Consider the following 18,994-nt stretch of genomic DNA (forward strand, 5'->3'; position numbering starts at 1 on the left):
TCCCCTTTAATTGTTCTGATATATAAGTATTTTCAGACGGGTGGGATATTATTTCCTATGTCGCTCAAGTCTTACGATATCGACTCTGCAGGATGCCTAGAAAATGAAATGCAATGAATTGCACTGAAATGATAAAATAAATAAAATAAAATAAATAAAATAAAATAAATTAAATAAAATAAAAAATAAAATAAAATTAAAATAAATAAAATAAAATAAATAAAATAAAATAAATGCGGCAACGGAACATCACTGCTGCAACGAGCCACACAGTGTCTCCGGGGCCTGGTACTGCGGCCGTGAAAGGAGCCCGGCCCCGAGCGTGACCCGTGCGAGCCCGCAGGCCCGGCGCCCCGGAGCGCTGCGCGGTGCCCCGAGGGAGCGGGCGCGGCGGGACTGCGCCTCGGACGGGCCGCGCTCCCGGGGACAGTCGGGCGGCACTGCCCGCGTCCCGGAGCCCCTGCGGCTGAGGGGGCTGGGAATCCGCGGGCGAGGACCCGGCCGCGGGCAGGCAGGGCCCGGCCGAGAGGGGTGAGACGCCCGGACCTCCCTGCCGTGCATGGTGCGGCGGAGAGGGCACGTCTAGTCCGCCCAGGAGAACCAGAGCACGGGTCCGGGGAGGAAGAGGTGCTGTGGGAAAAGAGGGTGCCTCACTCCTGCCTTGGGTCGGTGGGAGGAAGGAGGCCGCTTGGTCGTCAAGGTCGGAGATAAGAAGGGTACTCTCACTCAGCAAAAGCTCTGAAGCAAATGTTGACCCCATGCAGTGCCCTCATCTGCCTGGGCCCTGCTCCCGAGCGAGAGGAGGGTGAAAAGCCACCTTACCGTAGCCCGTGAGCTCTGGGGCCAGGGGCTCCCGTCCTGCCGGGGGCTCCTCCGGGCGTGTCTGAGGGCAGCCCCACGGACTCTTCTAAATGAGAACTCAGCGACTGGAGCACAGAACCGGGCTGCTGTGCCAGTGTGAGGGGCGGAGGGACGGGCGGAGGGACGGACTGAAAACAGCCCCCCGACTCGGACGCCTTCTCTGTGGGCTCTGCCCCGAAGGAAAGGCGCTACGGGCATACACCGACCCCTGCTCCCGGAGAGCCCAGGATACCTCCCCGCCCAAAACACCCCGCTCTGGGAACAGGCACGTTCCCAGACGGTTACTGCTTGCCCGCTTGAATGGGGGAATGGAGGGGATTTCAGGTTGGAAACAGACGGGAAGAGAGATTTCCCACCGTGGGGAGGGGCGGATGAGTAAGGACAGTGAGAAGGTGGGGGAGGCTGACGAGGTCCCACCGTGCTTTCGGCGGCGCGCTGCACAGGCTTGGGCCAGCCTGGAAAGCCGAGAATGAGGGACCCTCTGCAGGAGACAGATCCGTGAAAACGAAAAGAAGGCTCTGCAGTGTAGAGCAGGGAAGGCGTAGCCTCATAACCTCACAGCTCCTTCCCGAGCTAAACGTCTGGCCTGCGCAAGCACTGCCGAGAGATTCTCATCCAGAAGACGATGGCATTTGGGTAAAATCGAGTAAGACCCTGCAGGTCAAACCGAAGGGCCGACAGACGTTGCTCCTGCCGGGGGAAACTTAGACCGGAACGAACTGAAACGGCGTTCCAGGTTAAAATTAAAGCTCCCGCCGCTTGCATCGGCCGCCCGGCCCACGCGTGGGACAGAGCCTGCGGGCGGCGCTCCCGGGCGGCTCTGGGCGGCAGGCACCGACGAGTGCCCGGGCCGGGGCCGCTCCCCGCGTGGGCAGCGCCGTGCCGGTGCCAGCTCCGGTCCCCGCGGTGCTGCCGGAAGCCCCCTCCCAGGGGCGAGGCCACTCTGCCCGGCCAGACAGCGACGATTTTCTCAAAAGGCAGACGCTTGCTGAGTCTTCTTTCGGGGCTCAGCTCTTCCTGACAGCTCTGGTAACACAATGCCCTCTAAATGTCCTGCCCCCGTTCCACACACACATATTTCCGTAATTTTTATGTCAGGTTTTATGTTTGCTCTCTCGGTAACGAGCACTGCAGGAGCTGAGACCCTGCTCCCATCTAGCCGGGTAAAGGACAGCTCACCTCAGCCTGCGCTTTTCTCCAGGCTGCAGTAAAAGCTTGCCCTGAAAAAAAAAAAAAAACCCAAAAAAAAAAAACCAAAAAAAAAACCAAAAAAAAGAATGTACAGAAATTGGTGCTACTCTAACCAGACCTGGGGAAAGGCACCGTGTAACTGGGGCCAGTGTTACTGTTCTGACCTGACTCCTGAAAAACGCATCAGCTAGGCACGACTGGAGAGCTCCTGGCTATTAGACAGCGTTCCTCATCCTAGGAGAGAGCTTCCCCTCTGCTGACCCTACTGCAAAAGGTAGTGATAAATCCCACTGGACTCTCAGAGCATCTTACATGGGGCTTCACTACACAAAGGTTCAAGTGCAGGGCAAGTGCAACTACCGAAATAGTCTTTTTCCTGTGGCCGTGGGCAGAGGTATCCTGACTCTCTTCTTGACTCAAGGGAGGATTTTCTCCATCAGGGCTGCAACACAGCAACCGGGCTGAAGAGAATTTCCAGCAGCGGCTGGCTCTGACTCGGGCTTGCTGACTGTGCATCAAGTCGAGAGGCTCTACGCGGATTAAAAGAGGATCCTGCCTGTGCTCTCACCTCTGGGAGTAAGCTCAGGCGGGAGCTGAGCCCGCAGCCGAACAACAGGAGGCGCTGAGGCTTTGCACAACCCCCGGCTCACCTCCCCTCCCGGGCAGCGGGCATCGCAGCCGGGGCGGCCCGGCGACGGCCGGCCTGGAGAGCGGCTTTGCCGGCTCCACGTTTGCTCCGCCCGGCGAAACGCCTCCGTGATTTGTAGCAGCATCCGATGAGCGTGGCCGGCTTTGTGCCTGCCCTTTTTTCCCGGTACGAAGTGACCCAGCACAGGCTGCCCGGCGTCCCGTCGGGTGTTGCTCCCGCGGGGCTGGGCTCTGGAAAGCGAGGCTTCACCGCCCCGAGGTCACCCAGCGGGGGGGTGCCGACAGCGCGGTCGCTGGGGCAGCTGCACTCCTGCCAGCATCCCCGCATGCGGCCGTGCTGCTAGGGGGGATCCGTACTCCGCAGACCTCAAATTCTGAAATGAACAAGCCACCACTGAAGGGTCTCTGTTTTCAGACATATACACAGCTTCCATTAGGAAAAGAAGACAGCAATTTTAATATTTCTTAGATATTCCAGTGAGGTTTGTCCCAATTTCCATGGGTGTAGTTTGACTATTTGAGAAAGCAGGGAGTTAATCCAGTGCTTTTATATATTGCATTTTCTTCATGACATATTTTCATGTGTTCTCCTTTGCCGATTCCACAGTTTTCCTTGTTTAGAGGATTTGACTTAATTCTGTTGCCAGATTAAAAAAAAAAAAAAAAAAAAAAAAAAAGATGAGGAGAGAAAGAGCAAAGAAATGGATAACAGAAAATGCATTTAGAAAACAAGTTAAAACATACGTTTAGAGGCAGAGATATGCTATATCTCGTCTTTTGGATCCGGTGTCTGTGTAAGAAACTTTAAAATCCTGTTTGTGAGAGTGACATTTCCACAGATCACTCGAGAACTAGTCACCGTGGGAGCAACTGTGGTCGTGCTGAACGATAAACACATCAAGCTGAAATTTAGACCCAGGTGTGTACTATAGTTTGTGTGGTATGATAGGCAAGCCTGTTTCAAAATCCCAAGAAGCCTTATTTCCCCTTCAAATTCCCTCTGTCAGAAAAGTTGTTTGGACTGGGGTGGGGGGGTTGTTAGTTGCTGGTTGATGATGCAGATTTTTTATTGGTTTTGACTTTTTGGTTTTTGTTTTCTACTATCAGGTGACAGAAGTTCTAATAGCTTCACCCTAGTGAGCGAACTCACATGGGATAGGATAGAGAAACCCAAGAAAAGTCTGTGGTGTTGACATAGGCTCGAAGAGCCGGACAGGGCAGAAAATGTTTGATCCATCTGCAAAGACTGAGAGATTCCCTCCATAATAATAAAAAGCTTTGTCCAATGTCAGTTTGTTTTATCAGTGTTTTTTACCTTTTACCAGCCTGTGCAGATTCCTCCTCCCCTGTTCGTTGAGAGAAATCAGGTCAATAAGCCAGAAGTTGGAAATTAGATATCCGCTACCTATTATTGCTGCTTCTGGGCGTCTGGCATCAGAGAAAGCTTCCAAATGAGCCTTCTGGGCTGGAGGCTTTCCACAGTAAAGATATAAAATGGTTCTAGTGACTCACCTGATGTTTGCCAAGTGGAGGTTAATATCAGTGGATCCGCATTCAGGCCTCTCTCCGTATTTATTGGGTGCCTGTAGTATTATGTCTCAGCACGGTGATTCACATGGTTTCTAAACATAAGGCACCCGAAAAAGCAATATCATTGTCACCATCTACACAGGACGGCACCCCATTTGAAGGTCTAGTTTAGCCCGGAGAAAGAGGGGGGTAGGGTGGGGGGAGGGTTGGGGGTCTTTGGGGAGCGCAGAGGAGAGCCTCCTGTTCGCAGCCCGGAGCGCCTAATCCGATCCCCTGCCCCGAGAGAGATGGGAACGTGGGGCGCCGCTGCAGGGCCTGGAGGTACCTGCGCGGTAACCAACTTTGAAGTGAGGAGCAGGAAAGGGGGGAAACCTGTGGACTTCAAGACTCGGGACTTTGGAGCACGTCCCAGCCATGAAGTTAAAGGAGCATCTACCGGACTTTAGTAAATATTGCCTATAATCTCAGGGGTTTAAGGCTGGATGGCCTTTTGCATTCTCTTCAAATAGAGGGGGCTGCCCTTCCTTCATCTACCTCCTTTCATTTCGCCCAATCCCTCCTAGAATTTGTCCTGTCCACCTGAAACGGTGGTCGTGCCCGTCCCCCGTCCCGTCCCGCCCCCCACCCCCCTCTCTCCCCCTCTCCCACCTCTGTCTCTCCTTCTTTCCCCACAAGCTTAAACCAATTACGCAGCTTTGCAAATAAAGTGCCGCCCCGGGGGGAGCTGCAAGCAAGGGGGACTGCCTTGTTTGCAGGTGCATCTCCGGCTTTGTAGGTGCGAACGCCTTTGTGCGGCGGACAAATGGGGAGAGGAGGAGGAGGAGGTGGGTACTTCTGCGACGTAAGATCCACATCAGCTCAACTCCACTCACATCCCAGCCGCACTTCCTCACTTTCTCAACTGTCTCGCCCCACACCGCTCCCTGCCTCCTTTTTGGCTGGTTATAGAGCAGAATTCAGCACCCCCCGCCTCTCCTGAGAGCTGGCTTCCTGCTAGGTCGGGCTTTCGGGCTCTTTTCCTACTGCCCGTCGCTCGCTTGCAAGAAGGCTGGATGGTTACACCGGGCAGGTTGGCTCCATAATGTTAGGGACTGTGAAAATGGAAGGGCATGAAACCAGCGACTGGAACAGCTACTACGCCGACACTCAGGAGGTGAGTAAATCCTAGGGTCTGGCTTCGCTGCTGCCCCTGTGCAGGGGAGGGGAGGACCTGGGGGTGGCTAGGGGTCTGGAGGGGGCAGCAATCGGAAGAATCGGTTTGCAGTCCAGATCCTGCCAACGCAAACGTACCTCCCCCTCCCTCCGGCGCCGAAACTGGCTAGGCTTCCCCAAGGAAAACACAGCTTCCAGGAGCCCTGGAGGCGTTTGGGGAAGACACGGGGCTGCTACAAGCCCGCCAGGAGGGCCAGGGGGCCGAGGGCAGCCCTTGATCTCATCTAAGAGGCGTAATCTTCTCTCGCGGCGGGCACAAAAGCACCCCGTAAACTCTCGGCTCGGGGCAGAGGACTCGCCGCGCCGCCGGCCCCCGGTTCCTTCCCGACAGATGGCAGGGGCCGAGGGAGACGGACGCCAGGGCGTTCTGGTCGGGGGCAGCGCCTTCCCCGAGCTTCTCGGCGGGACCGCCGGCCTCCTTCCTCGCTGCCACCGGGCCCTCACCTGTTAAAGCCGGGGGAAAGGAAAGGAGGGGGGAAACAGCCGTTTGTCCGTACTTTGCGGACGGGCTGCCTGCGGCGTGCGCTGCTGGCGCGGGCCGGCTGGCGGCGCTGCCGAGAGCGGCCCCGAGAGCCGGGCCGGGAGGGAGCCCGCACCCGGACCCGCCGCCCCCCACCCGGACCCGGGCCGGACCGCGGCACCCCGGAGGCGCTTCTGCCCCCCGCGCCCGTTTGACAGCGCCGTGCTAAGGAGGAGGAGAATCGGCCCAAAAACCTGCGGCGGAGGAGAGGCCACGGCAGCGCCCGGAGCTTTCCCGGCCGCTCGCCTCGGCCCTGTGGGGCCTGGGGTCCGCGCTGTGCCGCCGAGAGTCTGCGGCAGGGGCCCGGGAGAAGCCAGCGCCCGGCGGCACGGCCGGCAGCACCGCGGGTTCCCGCCCGGGAAGGAGCCGTTTTGAGGAAGTGCGGCAGCGAGGCAGCTACCTGGGTGTGCGCACCCGGGCATTGCATCAGCATACCCGGACACGGCTCCTCAGTCCCCACGCCTCGTCCCGCACCCGGAGCTGGCACACGCGCCCATAGGGCCACGCGGACAGAGGCAGATACGTGTCACCCGGCTGGCATCTCCTTTAATAAAGGAAAGTCGGCTAAGGGCAAATAAGGGTCATCTTAATTATGTGGCGTTTCCAGACTCATTTTCCCTCGCCGTACTCATTGTCCGCAAACATAAAGTTAAGCGACCTTCGCTTTTGCTATTTTTTTAAACTTCAGTTTTTTCTCCTCCCTTGCCATTCAACTTGAATAACTGCATGAATGCAACGTGGGAAACCCAGCCGCGTTCTACCGTCTCAAATTATTAATGTGATCCTCTGAATTAAAAGTGCGTTTATAAGTTCGTTAAATTTGTGGGGATCAGAAATTAATAATTTATATTTAACCGTTGTTAAAACCTCCTCTTCTTAGCCATATTAGCCGTAGTTCGGGTAAACTGGAAACGTCTTTCTCCTGTTAAATCAGAGGCCGTACCGGAAAGCACAATTTCAGGCTCTCCAACTCTGCTTTTTTTAGGAGTTGTGTTATGTGGTAGGGTGCTACAATTTTTTTCCATGTCGTGCAATTGTAGAAAATCTCAGCCAGGAAAAGTTCGGGCTTTTCATACTTTGGGAAAGTTTGGGTGTCTGGTTCGTTGGTTGATTTTTGGTTTTTAACTTTAATTTAAAGACAGATAGAAAATGTGCACAAGGGAAGCTTTCCACAGATAAAACGGGCCAACAAGACCTGTTTGATTTGGGTGAGGGTTTCATTTATAATTTTGCAACAAGACATTATTGCATCTTTTATGTTTCTTAGAAAAGAAATTTGAGTTAGTGCGTGAAGGGAGAGATGTGTGAGATTTTTCTCAGAAAATACAAGCAGTCTTACTCCTTGGAGCAAACAGTGTACGCCCACCAATTTCAATACTCTAATGAGTTTAAGTATTTAGCTAGCGAGACAGGACACAAAACCAACAAAATACGGGAATGCGCCGGGAGAACACCTCCTCCCGGGGCAGTCCGAGCCCGCAGCCCGGCTCCGCGATGGTGTGGAGTGGCTCCGGCAAGACGGTCTGTCCGTGCGCCCCGCCGATCCCGGTGCAGCCCGCGCAAGCTGCGACACGCCGGTAAACCGGGAGCGCGTCCGGAGAGAGCACCTCTGCTCCGTGTCTATTTATAAATGTGTATCAATATGAAATAGACCTTTTCACGGCAACAGCTGCCTTTCCGTGCGGCTTTGGGGAAGCTTTTTCCCTGGTGTCGGGGAAGCGGCCGGCGTCCCGCAGCAGGACCTTTGCACGGCTGGCTGGGCCAGGCAAGCGGATCCGGCCCTACGGGGTCCTGCGGCACCTCTCTCCCCTCTAACTCCGTCTCTTTGTCTCGCTGCCCTAGGCCTATTCCTCGGTGCCCGTGAGCAACATGAACTCGGGGCTGGGCTCCATGAACACCATGAACACCTACATGACCATGAACACCATGACGACCAGCGGCAACATGACCTCCAGCTCCTTCAACATGTCCTACGCCAACACGGGGCTGGGGGCTGGGCTGAGTCCCGGAACCGTGGCCGGCATGCCGACAGGCTCGGCGGGGCCCGTGAACGGCATGCCGGCCGGCGTGGCAGCCATGGGCACTGCGCTGAGCCCCGGCGGCATCAACGCCATGTCTGCCCAGCCGGCCTCCATGAACGGGCTGAGCCCCTACGGCGGCATGAACCCCTGCATGAGCCCCATGGCCTACACCCAGTCCAACCTCGGCAGGACGCGGGACGCTAAGTCCTTCAAGCGGACCTACCCCCACGCCAAGCCGCCCTACTCCTACATCTCCCTCATCACTATGGCCATCCAGCAGGCACCCAGCAAGATGCTGACTCTGAGTGAGATCTACCAGTGGATCATGGACCTTTTCCCCTACTACCGACAGAACCAGCAGCGCTGGCAGAACAGCATTCGCCACTCGCTCTCTTTCAATGACTGTTTCGTTAAGGTGGCCCGCTCCCCCGACAAGCCCGGCAAGGGCTCCTATTGGACCCTGCACCCCGACTCCGGCAACATGTTTGAAAATGGCTGTTACCTCCGCCGGCAAAAGCGCTTCAAGTGCGAGAAGCCGGCGAACAGTAAAGCCACTCAGGAGGGCAGGAAAGATCAGGCCGGGGCCTCCAGTTCAAGCTCCAGCTCCCCACTGCACAGAGGCCACAGCAAACCTGCGCAGCTGGACACCGCCACTTCCCTCTCCAGCTCCAACCCGTCCACTAGCCCCCAGTCTATGGACCACAGTGGATCAAGCACGGAGCTAAAGACCTCGGCCTCGGCCGCCTCCTCCACCATCAGCTCTGTACCCACCTTGGCCTCCGTCCCACACCCCCCTCACTCCTTAGCCCATGAACCCCAGCTCCACCTCAAGGGCGATCCCCACTACTCCTTCAACCACCCGTTTTCCATTAACAACCTCATGTCCTCCTCGGAGCAGCAGCACAAGCTGGACTTCAAAGCCTACGAGCAGGCGCTGCAATATTCTTCCTACGGGGCCAGCATCCCCGGCGGGCTGCCCCTGGGCAGCGCCTCCATGGCTGGCCGGAGCAGCATCGAGCCCTCGGCCCTAGAGCCCTCCTACTACCAAGGTGTGTATTCCAGACCCGTGCTAAACACCTCCTAGCTGTGCAACCCCCGTCGCCGGGGCCGAGACCCTTCCTCCCCTTCCTGGCTTCTCTCCCCGCTTTCTCTGAGACAAACCAAGGTGTTTCCGCACGCTGCGTGCAAAGGACTGTTACTTTTTAATTGTCTCGCAACGCGTTGTGTGTTGTTATGATCCACCACGACCTCCTGCCAAGCCGGCCACGTCCCGCTTGTATATACTTCCTTCGGCCCCTGCCGCCCAGCCCCTCACCCCGGAGACCTTCCCAGCCTATGCAGGGTGTTATTAAAAAGAAGAAAAAAATGTTGAGCTTGTAAACTACTTGTTTGTGCTTTCCGCCCCTTCGTCTCCCTCCCTTATGTGTTCTATAATCTCATGTAAGTTTACAGGTATGTGGCAATACTTTAACAATACGGAGATGAAGAAGCGAGTAGACATTTAAGACTTTTTTTTAATTAAAAAGGCTTTGAAGGACAATACTGCTGTGAAGTAGCAAAACACTAAGAGAATCTCTAAGCAACAAGAGGACTATTTACTTTCTCGGATCATCCTTTTGATACTTGCAAAATAAACCTTCGGCTAATACAACCCGCATAAACCCAGATGCTGCGGGCCGGATCCTGCACTCCCGAGGGGACCAACTGGAGCTTTGGAGTGCAGGATGCGACCCTTATCTTTTTCAAGTGTTACCTGTTTTGGGATGTAATATAAAGTTACAAGAGGTCACAGCCAGTTGGATTTTTTTTTCCTTCCCATCTGTTACTGAAGATTCTAGTTCATCAGGAGCTCTCATCAACATGTGGATGACATACTTATTTAATTTAAATGTCTTCATTGTGTACCAGCTAGAACTGTGTATCTATAACCAGGTTATTTTGCCCCTCCCCTAGGAAACATTGACTATTACACTGATGCAAAGAAAAGAGGACATCTCTGTCTCTCCCCCCTTTTCAAACTTGTTTAATAATTTTTTTTTTGTGGCTGTTTAATTATCGCCATCGTTAGCTTATTTCATCCAGTGTTATTGCACTTTCCACAGTTTTACACGGTGTTAGCATAGCCAGACGGGTTTTATTATTATTCCTGTTCGCTGTTTCAATGTTCTTAATTTATTGCATGGTTTATATTGTTTTCTTTCTTTACAGCTGGAAATTGCTTTAAATGACCGTAAAAAATAATTACACGTGAATTTAAGAAATTTTGTTAATTTTATAAATGTGATTGTAATTGAAAAATATTTTGATTTAAAGCGATAACTGAGAATTCAATGCGTGAAGTATGTTTTTGATCATTTGCAGTTAAGGACTTTAAATAAATCAAATGTTATCAATTAAATACTTCTGCTATTTTTTTACAAAATTTCTGGGGCGGGTTACGAAGGATGTAAGTGTGGATTTAAGTGTGGATGTGAAGAGGAAATATTTGTACGGCCAGGCTTGTGCAGAGGGAAGGTGGGGGACGCGCCCGCAGGGTGTATTTGTGGGGCGCTGCGATGCCACCGGCCTGTGAAGCTGTATGTGTGGTGGTGTCCTTTTTTTTTTGTTTTCCTAATTCATGGTGCTGGGATAGGTTGAGGGATGGCAGGAAAAAGCCACCCGAGGCGATGGAACCTCCTGGGTGTTTTGCCGGCAGGGCTGCCGGGGCGGCGGCAGCCAGACTCGGCGTTTCCCCGCCGAACAGGACGACGCCCACGGGGAGCATCCCTAGGGCGGCTCCACTCCGCTCTGGGCCGCAGGAAAGGCCCAGATCCCGCTCTGTAGTTCTGGCTCGAAACCATCCGTCGGAACGACACCAGCAGCCGCGCTGCCGAGCTCTGGTCCCCAGCAGTAGACTTTGTCGGGGGAGGGGAGCTTAAGCGTGAATTGATTTCGCTGTGCCGAGCCTTGTTCGTACACGGCCGCCAGATAAAAGAAGTGTGTAATTCTCATAATTATCACATAATTGCCCCCTGACGGGTTAGGCACAGCGGCGACAAACTAAATTAAGGTTCGATTTAGAAAAGAAAAGCCCAGCCAGAGCCCCAGAAATCTCACCCCGTTCCTCCAGCACTACTACCCAGCGGAAAACGGGAGGGAATAGAACTGTTATGAGAGCCCCTCTGCTTTGCAAGTGCAGCCCGATCAGCGGCGATCTGGATCGGAGATGCGCGCCCGCCTCTCCCGGCGACGCGAAGCCGCGGTGTGCGGGTGCTCTTGGTCGGGCGGGCATTTCCCGCAGGGCCCCCCCGGCTGCCGGATGCGGGTCCTGCAGCGGGGGGAGGCCGTTCTGCCCCCGTGGCCGTGTGCGGCCGGTTACCCCATGGCCCGACTGTGCGGCACCTTCGCCTCTGACTGTCCCGAAATGGCAAATATCAACAGACCCCCCGCAGCCAGGGGCAGCTCGGGGCTGCTCGGCACCGAGTCTGGGCAAGCGATCCTATTTAAAGCCCTGCTTCTTCTGCCAAAAGAAGCTTCGTGAGAATCGAGACAGGATGAAGCCCGTTTTCAGCAGGACTTCACTTGTCTCCCATAGACTAGTCTACAGAGAATATGCCATTGCAGAGTGGAGACATTGATTTAATGCCTTGGGCTTATACACGGAAAATATCAATCGACCGACAGCGATAAGGCAGCAAGTTTCACATATCAGCTGAGGAGCACAGACCGTGTGTAGTGGAAATATTTGGGGCGTGGGTAATAAAAGGGTTTAAGCGAACCGACGCGGCTCCAAACCTCTCAGAGATAAGGAGCGGAGCCTGTCACGGATGCAGCGTGTGCCCTTTCGCCACTCGCCATCAAGATTATATTCCTCCCCTTTCTTCTCGTAAGCAAATGGTGTCTGCGGTGGGCAATGAGCCACTGACAAGACAGGGATGCAGCTCATGTTAAAAACGCGGGTCTCCGGCGCAAAGCAGGCAGCATTCTGTGATCAGTTTAAGACTTGGAAATCAACAGCAGGGAGAAGAGTCCCGTTTTCCGTTCCGCTCCTAGGTGCCCTGCCGCTGCTGCTTTAATCCTGTGCTCAGGAAACCCCCAGCCAGAGCGCAAAAATAAACTAAAAATGGTCTCCACAAGAAGAGGGTGCGTCCCCCCGCCCCGCAATGTGCAGAGAGGAGTTTACGAGCATCTCCTTCCAGCCGGACCGCTCGCTCTGTGATAGGAGGGAAGAAGCTGGAGGGTGCAGAGCTTTTGCCTCTGTCAGAGATGGTGTCTCAGCCCCGCGTCCGGGACAGAGGCAAAGCGAGAGCCCGCCAGGCTTCAGGTTCCAGGCTCCGACCGACACCTCAGTTTATAGGGGTACTTCGTCTTTTCCTACTCGGCAATTATCTCCGACCGGCCACGTGCGAGGGAGCGAAAACGGCTCATTTAGCGTCATTAAATACAAGCGGGGAGTAAATCGGGGCGGCGGGGGATCTCTGCAAAGACTTATGTGGAATTTGGGCGGTGAGGAGGCCCCCGGCCCAGGACGAGGGGGAGATGTCGGGTGAGCCGGAGGGGCAGGGGATCTCAAGGCGACGCGGCGGGCACCTTGCAGCCGGGGGCGAGGGGACTCGGAAGGGTGACCTGGCGCAGCGGAGCCCTCCTCTGCCGCGGGGTCCCACAGTCCTGAGCACGCCGGCAAGAGGGGCAGGATGGGGCTCCCGCCCCTCGCACCTCCTCGGGACACCTGCGAACAGCACCTGCCCTTTGCAGAAGGGAAGAGTCGGTGGAATAAAAGCAACTTCAGCTGCAAGTCAAGTGGGAGAAATAAAATCACAAGTAACTGCTGGGTTGTTTCCTGAGTGCGAATGGACAACACTGACATCTACATCGGCAAACAATCGGAGGACATACATTATTTGGAAGGAATTAATTTGAAATATTCGGGACTACTGAAAGACGAGAAAGAAAAAAAAAATACCTGACAGTTTTTCATTTGAATCCTTTTAGTGTCAATAAAACACAAGTAAATCGTAAAAGAACCGCGTGAGAAAACACTTCAGCCATTGGCATAGCTTCAAAAATTGTTTTGAAATGTGTTAAGTAGGTATTGAAATTGGTCCGTCAACATAAACACGAAACAAATTAATTCCCTTGCTGTAAATGCCAACCAGTCTTTAGAAGAGCAATTGTCTCGGTTTTAATTTTACAGTAATATTATAGATAAAGCACTCGATTGCGATAACAGTGCACTTTGTATGGTTTCTTTTCTGTTATAATAAAACGGACTCTAGGCATACATGTGTGAGCATATATGATTAATCACCATGAAAATGACATTTTTAAATCGGAGAATTAATAAATAAATAGATTTCATGTGACTTTTCGTGATCAATTTAATTCATGAAGAAGCAAATTATCTTCATATAAACATGGGATATAAAGTTCTCTCGGGAGGAATATAGATGCATGTATTGTATATATTAACACGCATATAATTAATATGTATTTGTTTCCGGGGAGACAAGTGGAAATACACATAACACACAATGCCCAGGCAAAAATCACACCACAGTAGTGAGCAGAGAGTGACCGGAGTACAGAATGTACCTGTAAGACGTTGCAAAACTCCCACGCTGCAATATTGTTTTGGAAATATGGGAGAATGGTTAGTAGCTAAAATCAAAATGCAATTAGTTTGATTATTTACATGTCAAGGGTCGCACCGAAAAATGGCTCTTTTTTTTCTTCTTAATGTGAAACCAGCTTTCTGAGCTACTAGTAATGGCAGAGTAATAATTTTTTTAAGTAGTTTGTACATTTTCTGCAATTTGTAGTTTCGAAAGGTATTTTTCAGCGGGATTAAATAATTGGGGGAGGAGAAGAGTGGAAAACGCGGGGCGATAAGAAGAAAACCTGTCTTTGTTTTCCCTGGTTATTTTCTAATAATTATTCTGACCACTGTGACAAAGTAGCAGTTAAGGACAGATTTGTGTAAATAACGTCGCATTTCACTTGCAAACCGTGCAACTTTCTGGCCCAAGCCTTGCTATGGTGTTTGTTTCTCCCCTTCACCTCAAACAGAAACTCATTGAGATTTCAGATCTTTGAACTTTGGACAGATCAAACTGCCAGCGCTCACCTTTGTCTCCAGTCATTAGGATTTAAAGCATATGTAGCATCATGGCAGAATCCATTTGTCTCTACAAGGGGAAAAAGATGCGATGTCCTCTCATTCCCTTCACCCTAAAACTCCTACATTTAGTTGAATTCATAGAAAGGATCATTTTCCGGAATGGCGCCTCTGCTGCGGTAGCATTGCTCGAATGGGATTTGCTCAGGCGAGTTACTTTAGGGGAAGTTCGTAGTTGTTTTGATATTAGTGTTGTACAATTCGTAATCTAAATTTGTCATTAAATATTCCTGCACCTGCTCGTTATTCCAAGGGTGGACTACCACCAGACGGGGTATTATTATTATTATTATTATTATTATTATTATTATTATTAATTATTCCAGCCAGCAGGCGGAACACGCACTGAACCGGAGTGTTGCTGTGTTCCCCCTGCCCTTCGCTCGCCCAGGCTGTCCCCTCGCAGCGGGAGAAGCTCTGAAGCGGCGCGGAGGAGAGCTGGAGCGGGCGGGACCGGGCCCCGGTGTGCGCGGGGGGCAGATGCCACTGACCTCCCTGCCCGTCCGGGTCTCCCGCCCCGTCTTGGTAGCCCAAGGCTTGCCCAGCGGACGGCGTTGCCCCCTTTGGTTCGGCCCAGCTCAGGGTTTGGGACCTCCGTCCTTCACCTTCACTGAGTCCCCCGAGGGAATAGAGGGGGGCGGGAGTCCGCAGGTGGACATGTTTCGGGTGACCGCATTTCTGCTTCCGAAATCGGGCCCATTCACACGCCACTTGGCAGTGAAAGAGTGTCGAGTCAGCCGTCGTCCGGTAGAAAAGCCACCTCCATCATCTGGAGCGGAGGCATCCCTTTCACGGACGGGTCGCCCCTTGGCCACGAGCGGTCAGGCGGAGAGGCCCGGTGCCCCCGGGGCTGGCATCAGCTTCTGTGAAGGGGGGCTCCGGGAGCTGCCCCACGCCGCTGAGAGCGGGACCCGCGTGATTCCACCGCCCGCCAGGCTATCAGAGCACGGAGGTGCAGGCGTGCTCCCGGGGGCTCTCATCGCGCTCCGAGCCTGCCCGGGCACCGAGGAGTAGGGCTGCCTGCCCCGGGAGAGGGATCTGGCCCTCTCCAGCAACCGTGTCTACGGCAAACACCGCCTTTGTGCCCGATACCTCTAAGTGCTCCCTAATCATCTACATTTGCCATCTACTGCGCAATAGCTGAAATGTATTTTCCCCTTTATTCCTTCTATTTCCCTAGCCCGCCCGGCGGGTTGCTAACACACATTTCCTCCTCTTATGACCGACAGAAAATGTAAACAAGTTGGTAACTAGGAGGTGGGCCTCATTCTGCAAACCGGGATCTCTCCATAGTGACTCTCAGTAATGACCTCTTTAGCATAATAAAGCCCGGGGGGCGGGGAATCTTTGAACTGCGGGGCAGGAGATTGGAATAAGAGCATGTCTGAACTTATTCAAATGTATGCAACAAGTTTTCTGGTTCTAAGGTTATCTGATGTGAACAACAGACGTTTTCCCTCTTGTTTTTCCTTGCTTGGTTGCTTTATCTAAGGAATTACTTTACAAACTTCAGGTATGTTATTAACTTCTATGAAATGGAAAGGTAACAACAAGAAGTGACAAAACCAAGTCCCGACCACTCATTTAGTCGGAAAAAAAGCAAACGCCAAAACACCACCAACCCCTCCCCCCCAAACTAATAATAAAGACTCTTGTTTAGAAAGGGGGAGGATGCCCTCGCCTCCAAACGCATGGCAGCAGACCGGACATCACACCCCGACTGCCCGGAGCCCTGGCAGAACGAAATGGCGAGCAGAGGTGACCCCGCACATCTCACCGAGGTCCCCCTGCTCTCCCTGAGGAGATGCCGGGGCGAGTGCATGCCGCTTGCCCGTCTCTTGGTCCCGTGGACACGCGAGCAAGCCAAGAGCCAGGAAGCATCTCTTCGGGTCTCCCTTAAAAGCACCCCCATCGGGGCATCGGTGTCCAGAGGACGGGGTTAAAAAAGAACTGCTGGACGGTGCAGAGCACAGCTCTCTCCACCCCACCCCCCGGGCAATTGTTCCCTTGAGCCCCTATTAATGCGGGACATATGTTATCCACAGGCAGTAGGCAGCGGGAAGACTTCGCCATATAACTTGTTGCTCAACTTACGAGGCGGTTCTCATCTTCTCATCAAAAGCCGCCGGTCTTTCTTCAGCCGTATGGACAAAAATGTGAACAACAATGCCCGCCTCCCTTCACTTCAAAAGCTGCCAGCGCAGAGGCTACCCAGAGAATTTTCTCTCTGCCTTTCATTCCCCGTTTGAAAAAAGGCACTACAGGGCCAAGGCGCTCCTAATACTCTTTGATGGGGATTGAATTCATTATCTCCAATAACACAATTGTGCTTGGCCAACGAAAAGAGCAAAGTAATACTCATCTAGAATTAGAGAGCGGGGCTCAGAAGAAAGGGAGCGGGAGGGTTGGGCGGGGGTGCATTTCAAAGGAAAGGGTGGGGGGAGTGTAATGAGAAAACACCTATATCACAAATCGGCTTGAAAGGAGGGGGTCCCCAGAAGTTTAAATTGCAGAAGTGTATTAAGTGGCGGATTTTACGGCTCCAGGCATGTTGGTGGTCTGACTGAGCATTCCCCCTCCGCCGGCCGAGCCGGCCGCAATGGGCTTGGAGGTTCTTGACATTTTCCTCCAGGGACGCCCCCGGGCCCGGAGGGTCCCGCCGCTCCGCTCCGCTCCCGGCCGCGGCGCACCCCGACGCCCGGCTCCGTGTCAGGGGCGGGGGCCGCTGCCTCGGACTTTGCCCGGGCACAGCGCCGTGCCGTCCCTCGCTGCTCGCGCTGCCTTGCGGGGACCCAGCGGCGGCGGGAGCAGCCGCAGGGACGGAGCAGCCAAGCAGGCAAACAGTCCTCTCCTCCGGCGCCCCCCCGCCTACTCCAGGGACCACAGGGATAACCCAGAAGCCTCTCCTAGGGGTTGGGGTGGGGTCTCTTAGCACCATCACACCCCGACACCGTCCAGGCGACCGGAATGCCGAGGGCAGCCTCTCGCGGGGGCGGCGGGCGCAGCCCGGGCTACCGCGGCCCCAGCGGTGGAGAGGAAGAGATGGAGGAATGAATGAATCAAGGAGCGAATGAATGAATGAATGAACAAATGGAGCGAATGAATGAATAACGCACACACAAATAAATAAATAATAGAGCGCAAAAATCAACCGATTGGAAAACCGCTGTGTTAATATGAGAGATTAAAATATTTGCCTGCTTGGCTTCCAGCGTAAATGTTTTCTATCGGGTGTTATCCAAACAGGCTAATTTTCAAAGCCAAGCAAAATACAGCAAGGAGAGGCTAAAGCCATTGCACGTCCGACGGGCGGTGATGGGACCCTGCGCGGGTGCATTACACGCGTGTCAGCGGGCACGAGGAGCGGCTGCGAGATGGACTAGAGATGCAAACCCCTGTGTCTGATGGGTATCTGCCCACCGGCACGCACACATCCATCCCACCACAGAACCCGCCTGTGTTTCCAAACTTCCCAGAGCCACTGCAGATGCCCCATAGGAGCTCATGCAGGTGCGGAAGTGGGAGCCGCCAGAACCCCCAGAGATGCTTTTCCGAGGCAATGCCCTCTAGGCATCGGCAGTCACACGGAAGGGGCCCAGAAAATCCCATCGGTCACCCAGAAACTCCTGTCTTCTCTGGAGGGTCAGAGGTACACCGCATTTCCCAAAAGTCAACTTTCTCTCTGGGGGACAGGAGTTCTCCCACCCCACCCTAAATGGGGAGTCTGGAACCCTAAACTGGTCAGCCGAGGGTTTCTCTCTGGCAATAAAAAAAATCTCATCACCTTTTTTAGGAGGTTTGCCCCCCGAAGGGACGCACTGTCTGAACGAGGAGACAGGAGGAGAGAGATGACCTTCCAGCCCCCGTGGGGGTTTCATCATGTGCAATAATGCTGACCCTGTCACCTTTCCTGTTACAAGACAAAGCTGACCTTCACAGGACTGGTTTCAGTGGATCCACACTCATCCTTTTAAACACTCCCTGGGCAGGGGGTAGATTTTTTCTTTTTTCTTTTCCTAATGAGTGTGACCGAGATTACACGGACCTCAGCAGAGTCCGAGGTTCAAGGATTTCAGGATGTTTCCCACTTTGTAAAGTGCCATAGAATTGGTTTTTCTTTGTTGTTGTTGGTTTTTTCAATTTTTGTTTTGTTTGTTTGTTTTAATTTTTATTTGAAGGGAAGGGACTCTGTACTTGTTCAAGAAATTTTAAGAAATCTAGAATAAGGTGTTTATTCCCATGGAAAGTAGTGTCAAAATACTTGTGCTTTCTGCAAAAATAGGAGCAGACCACACATTGTTTCTGCTTCGGTCTGTCTTGACCAAGCATATATGTTAACTGGCTAACTAAGCATTTTACCGTTTGTAATTTACCTCCCCACGCATAATGGCTTCTCCAAAGTCTACATTAAACGACCATATAGTTCATGCCCAAGAATTACTCTTTACAAGTCAGCTTACCTTAACGATCAATGTGCCATTTATACTTTTACACAATAGACTTTAATTGTTACAAGGCTGTCCTTTGGTCTATGTGAAATAATTTGTTTTGTGCCATAGCACAAACAGGGGATTTGGAGTTCAGGTAAGGAATAAGCAGCAGCAACAACTTAATTCCTAGGCAACAAAGATCCTGCTTTCACGCCAGATTTCTTTCTAGTAAAAAGCAGGACACAGCACCATCTCCAGCTCCCTGGACCACTCAGACATTAGTTAGCCTGCATTTCTCTCTGGTTTAAATCTGTCCAGGGTTTCGTGCCCTTCATCCCTTCCAGAGCAAAAAGTTGCATGCAATGCTATGCAGTGCTAAGTAAAAATAAACACGAGAGATTTTTCAAATTAAAAAAAAATTCCATTT

The 18,994-nt window shown here is 52.9% G+C and overlaps 1 protein-coding gene and 2 long non-coding RNA genes across 4 annotated transcripts; 2 read left to right on the forward strand and 1 right to left on the reverse strand.

Annotated features, from left to right (window-relative positions):
* Nucleotides 1-459: 459 nt before the first annotated feature.
* Nucleotides 460-3,991, forward strand: LOC146436175 (uncharacterized). Its single transcript, XR_014852558.1, has 3 exons — nucleotides 460-531; nucleotides 2,493-3,619; nucleotides 3,808-3,991. It is a non-coding gene; the product is annotated as an uncharacterized LOC146436175 (long non-coding RNA).
* LOC146436176 (uncharacterized) lies at nucleotides 523-5,009 on the reverse strand. Its single transcript, XR_014852557.1, has 4 exons — nucleotides 4,879-5,009; nucleotides 4,213-4,322; nucleotides 2,621-3,337; nucleotides 523-2,081 (listed from the first exon to the last, which is right to left on the reverse strand). It is a non-coding gene; the product is annotated as an uncharacterized LOC146436176 (long non-coding RNA).
* Nucleotides 5,010-5,249: 240 nt separating this feature from the next.
* FOXA1 (forkhead box A1) lies at nucleotides 5,250-10,381 on the forward strand. 2 transcript variants are annotated; one of them, XM_085061851.1, is made up of 2 exons: nucleotides 5,250-5,383; nucleotides 7,805-10,381. In XM_085061851.1, the coding sequence occupies exons 1-2, from the start codon at nucleotides 5,312-5,314 to the stop codon at nucleotides 9,065-9,067; spliced, it is 1,335 nt and encodes a 444-aa protein (XP_084917977.1). In that variant the 5' UTR covers nucleotides 5,250-5,311; the 3' UTR covers nucleotides 9,068-10,381. The 2 variants fall into 2 exon arrangements, with proteins under 2 accessions (XP_084917977.1, XP_084917979.1); XM_085061853.1 differs by lacking the exon at nucleotides 5,250-5,383 and adding an exon at nucleotides 6,519-6,759.
* Nucleotides 10,382-18,994: the final 8,613 nt, after the last annotated feature.

This window comes from Lichenostomus cassidix, chromosome 5 (assembly GCF_008360975.1).
Source record: "Lichenostomus cassidix isolate B80296 chromosome 5, HeHo_3.0, whole genome shotgun sequence".
Lineage (NCBI taxonomy): Eukaryota > Metazoa > Chordata > Aves > Passeriformes > Meliphagidae > Lichenostomus > Lichenostomus cassidix.

What these genes read in the sequence shown, in the direction of transcription:
- FOXA1 (XM_085061851.1), top strand. Translation starts at nt 5,312, where the DNA reads ATGTTAGGGACTGTGAAAATGGAAGGGCATGAAACCAGCGACTGGAAC. An exon ending in ACTACGCCGACACTCAGGAG is followed by an intron (nt 5,384 to 7,804) that starts GTGAGTAAATCC and finishes TCGCTGCCCTAG; the next exon opens with GCCTATTCCTCGGTGCCCGT.